Source organism: Sinohyriopsis cumingii, chromosome 9, assembly GCF_028554795.1.
Source record: "Sinohyriopsis cumingii isolate HCF-2022 chromosome 9, ASM2855479v2, whole genome shotgun sequence".
NCBI classification, from domain to species: Eukaryota; Metazoa; Mollusca; class Bivalvia; order Unionida; family Unionidae; genus Sinohyriopsis; species Sinohyriopsis cumingii.
Genome location: NC_142969.1, coordinates 37,205,634 through 37,212,774, shown reverse-complemented (window position 1 = coordinate 37,212,774; position 7,141 = coordinate 37,205,634). Strand labels below are relative to the sequence as shown.

General features: G+C 35.3%; 1 protein-coding gene across 7 annotated transcripts in view; it reads left to right on the top strand.

Moving 5' to 3' along the window:
• The first annotated feature begins 2,055 nt into the window (after positions 1-2,055).
• Positions 2,056-7,141, top strand: part of LOC149791563 (uncharacterized) — a 119,506-nt gene continuing 114,420 nt past the window's right edge. For 2 of the 7 annotated variants that reach the window (XM_089970100.1, XM_089970099.1), the window contains exon 1: positions 2,074-2,379. In XM_089970100.1, coding sequence (XP_089826226.1) covers positions 2,311-2,379 — 69 coding nt within the window. In that variant the 5' untranslated portion in view covers positions 2,074-2,310. Of the gene's footprint in view, positions 2,380-7,141 lie in introns of all 7 variants that reach the window. The other 5 variants (XM_089970097.1, XM_089970096.1, XM_089970095.1 and 2 more) reach the window with 5 other exon arrangements.

Genomic DNA, 7,141 nt, shown 5'->3' with positions numbered 1-7,141 from the left:
TATGCGTATTATTGCACCATTGGCGGATCACAGTTTGATACACCAATAGTATTGGTATATCAAATTGATATATATATATATATATATATATATATATATATATATATATATATATATATATATATATATATATATATATATATATATATATATATATATATATATATATATATATATTCAATGTTATGGCCCAGGGTTAAGTCCAAGTTGGGATGAACTGAATCAATATCAGCTGCATCTATAAATTTACTTTATCATGCCCAGTAAGGTAATTTATGGTTATAGGGTGGGGATGTCAGTTGTTCTTATCATATGACAGTAGACTATGTTCTGAGGTGTAGACCCAGAGGCTTTCCCAGGGGTCAAAGTGGGATATGTGTTGTACATGAATCATTAAACAAATATGCCGATTGTGAGGCAATCATTATATACAACTCGGTAGTTATTACAAATGTATGTCAAATCACTCGTACCCCTACAGCCACACTCCATGGGATGCAATAAAAATTAATATAGTGCAGGCATAATCTACAACCAAAGAACTATCATCATTTCAAGTTCCATGTGTCTAACTCTAACGGTGTTTGTTGAGTTAAATTACATTATACATGTACGTTCGTACAGACTGTATCACATACTTCCCCAACTTTAGAAACGTGGTTACACTTACCTTCGCTGTAGTTTTAACGATCAGACCCGTGTATCTCTCAATCCAAAGTGAATGCTTCTCCCCCCCCCCCCGCCATCTCCCTAACCTCGAAAGAAAAGAAAAAAAGTACAACTTTCAGCGCGTATCGTTCCAAAATCAAAATTCCTTGTTTCCAAAATGTTTTGGTTTATTCGTTCCAAAAATATAAAAATTAAGGAAATTCGCTACCATCTTGAGACAATTAATTTTTAAACCTTTAGGGAGTAGATCAATAATTCTGAAAGTTAAAAAGCACACACAAATATCCCATGAAGAAAAACCCTCAGATCTGGTTTATTTCTATGGATATACTTGATGATTTTTAAAAAATAATGAGCAACATATATTCCACAGGCCGTATATTGACCCATTTTAATACGAGTGAAACAGCAATTCATACAGTTGCGTCGATAGTCGGGAAACTGGAATTATCATGATTCATACCAGAATGACAAATATCATATCACGGAATGTCAACATTTTAAATTAATCAGCCATATCTTTTAAACCATACAGTGGATTATTTTAATAAAAGTTTGGCATGCTCTTGCGTTCACTTTGTATATCCATTCAAAGTATATGTGAAGATTGAGTTCATTTCCTTTTATCAAAGCATACTAAGACTTCATATGGATTTCATCAGAAGACATGCTGAGTTGAACATGGAAATTCCACAAAAACTAGATACAAAAGAAAACATCTTATGCTTTAAGTCACATTCAATAATTAGAGAACCGGACTAGCGACATCAATGGTGCGGGTTTGAATCCTACCATCGTACAAGCACGAGATCTACTCTGATTGCTTCAACTCTAAATAACCTACTTGTTCTGCTCTGTCGCAAAACACCAAACCAACCAAACTATTTACAGTATAGTTAGTTTTGTGTTTTGTGGTATAACTGTTGTCACGTGCAAATAGCAGTTACCCTCAATTCGTTCAAATAAGACCTGTGTAAGTATTAAATTCACAACTGCCTTACAAGTATTCAAAGCCAGAACGGTCGACAACAATACCAAGCGACATGCTCTGAGCACAACAATACAGTAAGAATTAGAGTTTCCCTCTTTATATACATAACACGCAGTATGCGTCTTTTTATGTCCCTTGCTTTGTCCGCGATCTAAATAAACTAACCCATTGAGGCCACTTTGCATTATCACCAACAATAGCGGAAATATCAGCATATATCAATGCGACTTTTGTACATAATAAGATCATACTTTATAAGTTTGTCAAATTTAATTTCTTTAAATGAACTTAGAGGTGGTTAACATCATTCCAAGAGGTGAAATAGTGTGTCTATATATTTACCTGTTCAGCAATTTATTTCATATTAAAGTTAAAAATGGAACATATGCAAGCCAGTATAAGCTTCTTATCGCATATTTCGTTGTTGGTTTCTATAAATTGAGGACACGCGGTGTTTAATAGACACATCTTGAGATTTATTGATAATATTCGCTTGTCGCTCCCCTGTGACGAAATAGTTTGGCCCACTGCGTGTGTCAGTAGGATTATAGATCGCTCCAACAGAACTATTTCGGATGTACGCACGGTTCTGCATGGAAAACTACTAAAAGACCAATTGCACCCGAAACAAGACACCGAGGACGGACAAAATGGCGGCCACAGACACAGACAGCGTGCAGGATCATATGACGAGATTACGGATGAAAATGGTACAACAGGTTAGTAAAAAATTATAAAAACTTTTGATATTTTTAATGTCATATTTCTCCTTTAAAGACCTCCGTTAACGTTGTTTATTTACTCACAATACCAATACTTCCTTTTCATCACCATGTAAACAGGGTTTCAATAGAACGTAAAATGAATGGAAAATATAAACGATAAAGGGACGCACGGTAAAATACGGATAATAAAATTATTAATATTACTGGAAATAGTTTCTTTTCTTAATGCTGTATGAACATAATCATAACTATATCATCATTTTGTTTTGAACGTCATTACATGTTTTCGAAAGACTGCGTTCTTTCTTTTTTAAATCAAGCATTTGCTTTCATTGAAAGATTGTGAATATAGAATTTGTTTGACAAAGTAAGAAATCTGAAGTCCTAAATTGTATAACACAGGTTTTATGATTTGGACGAAACAAAGTAGTTAAGTCCATAATTTACGATGGCCTGTCTGTGTTGATCTTTTCCCAAGTAATGAACACCAAGTCATACATTTTAAGACATCCCATACTCATTTAATTATTTCTCCATTAATACATTCCACGGCATCTACCTTTTAATGGCCAATCTGGATTCAGTTTTATATCTCACTCACTCTACATCTTGGCATTTTTAGGGAGAATAGTCACTCGGTATTGAGAATTACCCATAGTGATGTATATTGTGATAATCGCGGTGAGATTACCAAAGGGTATCCCATTATAATCCTATTAATGTTTGCCATGGCATTCACGGTGAGATAACTAAACGGTATCCAAGTCTATTCCTATTAATGTATACTATGGCATTCACAGTGAGACCAACTATATTCCTATTAATGTATATCATCGCATTCACGGTAACATAACGAAAGGGTATCCCATTATATTCCTATTAACGTATATCATGGCATTCACGGTGAGATCACAAAAGAGTATCCAAGTATTTTCCTATTTATGTACACCATGGCATTCACGGTGAGATAACTACAGGGTATCCAAGTATATTCCTATTGATGTATACACGGCATATACTTCAAATATCGCATCATTATCCTATGTTATAGCAATGAATGTGTGACACCGACAACAATTTACTATAGCTGATATATATGCTATCATATTCCTTTTGGTGTAAAACACGTCAAAAAATATTATAGTGTTGTATCCCATCATTCCCTCATTAATGTATAACACAAGGGATACATATGGCGAATACTTTTCTGATGGCCATTCAGTATCCAGTTACATTCAAAAATCTATACCACACTATATACTTTGGAATGGAGATCAGGAACCTGCTGTGTTCATATCGATGAAAATAGCTGTAGCCGATATACTATCGGCTAATTTATAAGTATCTAATCATATTCATATTTATCGATAACGATGATATATTTTAAAATAGCGACCCAGTATCACTTCATTTCTTTGTTATATATACGAAGGACACACTTTAGGACAAAAAAATCAGTATCCAATCATAACATTTTTATTTATACCACATAGTTTTATGGTCATCACATATGCCCATCATACTGTCCAAATTATCCTCGATTATTCTTTTCACAAATGGGATATCCATCATGATATAAATGATATTCTATCTTCAATACACACCCTCATTTCTTTGACCGTGAGGTCAAGGTCACTGATACGTAAGATTTGCTTGTAAGTTTTGGTTGGTATTTATAATTTGGCTTCATTTCCTTAAACTTCTGCTGGATTCTGTTCATACTTAAAATGTAGCGTGATGAAACAAAGAGAATTTATTTCGCGATGTACGTCATAAGCCTGTTGACCTTGAGGTCAAGATCACAGAACAATCAGATTTTAATTATGGTTTGGTTTAAGGTTTTCATTTTCTAATATTTCTTTTACCCTTGGCGGGTACTTCAAGGTCACATATGTAGAATATTTTTGTTTTAGTTAAAGTTTTTCGTTTTTGCCAGGAAGAGAGTATTATGTGTTACGATATCTGATCAAAACAGCATTTTCTCGAATTATTGTCGTGTAAAGCACGATACATACGTGCAAATTGTCTACTCTTGCCTTTGAACAGTTGTATGATATCATGAGAATGTATCATCAACCAATATGTCGTCCAAGAATTTCTCTTGTTATCTTTTTCAGTTTCAGTTAATTATATGAAATAAATTTAAAAACAACGAGACCAACATTTACCAAACAAGTTAGAATTATAACTCGTTCCAAGCGGGATTCAAATCCGTGATGTGAGCAACTCATCCATACGCCCACCCTCACCCCATCCCCCCACCCTCACCCCATCTCCCGTTCCGTAAAGAGCCAAACAAAGTCGAAGAAACATTCTTTGCACCAATCAGTTCCCCTCAAGAGTTTATCGGACTTTAAAACATAATTAGGTTAGACAAGCTACGTTTTGTCGGTAAAGACTATTACAGGCATGTCATGTTTCATTCCATACTCTTCACGAGTTGTAGTTACACGAGTAGCAAGTGCCAGTCGGCTGCAATCTATTTTGCGACGAAGTAGGTAATGTCTGAATTACATAATACAGAAACTTCATTTATCTTAAACAATTAGTTGTTCAGGAAAGACTATTTCATTTTCTTGTCGGTTGTAAATAAACCTAAAAGAAACGATACAATCTAGCAAATCATTGTGACTAGGCTCACATGTGCTATTTTAGTGAAAGATGTAAGAGGTGCTTATTAGTGGCATCTTTTACATAGACCTATACAGCCATCCATACTTGCATTAACAATGAATATGGATGAAATCCATTTCGTATTTTAAATATATTAAAGTTAGGATTATAGGAAATTTTTCAGTGAACAAGTGAAAAAGTGGTCGACATGATTCAATCACTTGTTTTACTTACTTACCTACCTATTAAATTATCTATATTTACACTTAGTTCCTTAACTTTGGTGGAATTTTTAAATCATACAATTAAGAGCCTGTGTACAACAAGTTGATTTAAATCCCTTGTCACCCGTATTTTCAAACTTTGAAGTCATGTGTTTGATGTGCTTTCTTGCATTAACTGATTACATTTTTTGAGAAGATCGTTTGTTCCCACCTTTACAAAACAAGATTTTTAAATAGTACGTACAATTGCTTTGTTTTCAAAACAGAGCCAAATTGTGTGAGCTTAACGAATGATACAGTTTGTTGTTCTACCGTATATGCACGCATGAAGAGGTATTCGCACAGAAGGAGTAAATGACTCATTTACTTCAAAAATGGTGCTACTGTATGAACTTTTTTAAAGTGGTTTTCCGAGAAATACCTATATTGATGTATGCAGAAGACGGCAAGTACATTTGGTTATCCATGAATCAACGCCTTGGTCAGTTGGTCAATTTTAGTGAACGGTTCTCAAATTGCAAATTTCGGTACGCTTTGCGAACTTGCAGCGAAATATAATTTTTATATGTTTCTCGGGGAATACGGAATTAATTAACCAAAATGACCTTCGGTACGTATTCAAATGTTTCATTGTCGCATGTGTTTATCATGCAAGCTTTAACGTATAACAAGCATTATTCGTTTCGGGCCAGATATAATAGATATTAAATGTTCCACTCCGACTTTTAAAGGTCGAGACTAACTTACTCGAAATAATTAAGAATGGTGGTTTATACAGTATCTGTAAATATCGACTTGATGTGAACAACGGTTAGCGAGATGCTTAAGTTTAAATGTTCATGTCCAAATATTTCTGATAACCATGTAATACTTTAGAAGTCCCCGTGACTCGAGTCCGTGTTGTATTAACGATGTTAGTCCGCATTAATAATCGCCACTGTTCTATCACTGTCTAGTATGAAGTATGTCTGGATTGTTTTCTGACTTCTCAGAGGCAGATCCAGCCAAATCTTTCTTTTTCCTTTTGTTTTATTTGGAGGTGGGGTGAGGTGGGGGTAGGGTTGGGGAGGGTCTTAACAAGTAGGCAAGGTGCCTGTGGGCTGGAAACAGCTGCTGGGAGACCAGGAACTTAAAGGAGACCAGAAACCAATGGAAATATAGAATAATAATAAAAGTACTATAGCAGAAAACCTTATTCTGAAGTATCATCTGCGACCGTAATGCCAATATTTAAATATTGGCCTATCTTCTAGGAGCTGAATTTCCGTGACCTCGTATGCAAAATTTCCGCGCCTATTCGGTTACTTTCGGGATGTGACGTCATAGTAGTGACTCCAGCAGCCCAAGTGGGTGTTGCCAGAGTAAAAGACAATACCGTTTTGCGTTACTTACGGGTGTAATAGAACATTAAGAAAAGCCTGTGGACATAAAAAAAATTTCTTTTCCGAAAGATAAAGGCATAATGAAAGAATGGGTACATTATTACAAACGAGTTAATTTCAAAGCAACACCATACAGCACTATGTGCTCGTTACATTTCTCAAAGGAATGTTACGAGAGGGATCATGAAAAAATGACAGCTCAAAGATACACAAATGCTAGGCCTAGACTAAAAGTTGGCGCTGTTCCAGAAATACCTTTGGACATTTTAAATCCTGGGAAAAGTGTTAAACGTGTGAGTTACGAAAATAGGCAGAAGGACGAGTAAGTGACCACAAAATGCAACAATCAATCCACGTATCATTTATCTACACCAGCAGTGCTAAAAACAAATCTGATAGCCCGACACCCTGGGCCCCTTCTGGTTTTAGTTCCGGCCCATCCTGTATTCAAAGTGAGGTGCCCGTCAGGCTTGTCGAAACAAAAATTGTTTGCCTGAGAAAACTTTTGATCGCGCTGGTGAAATGAGTAAATGTATT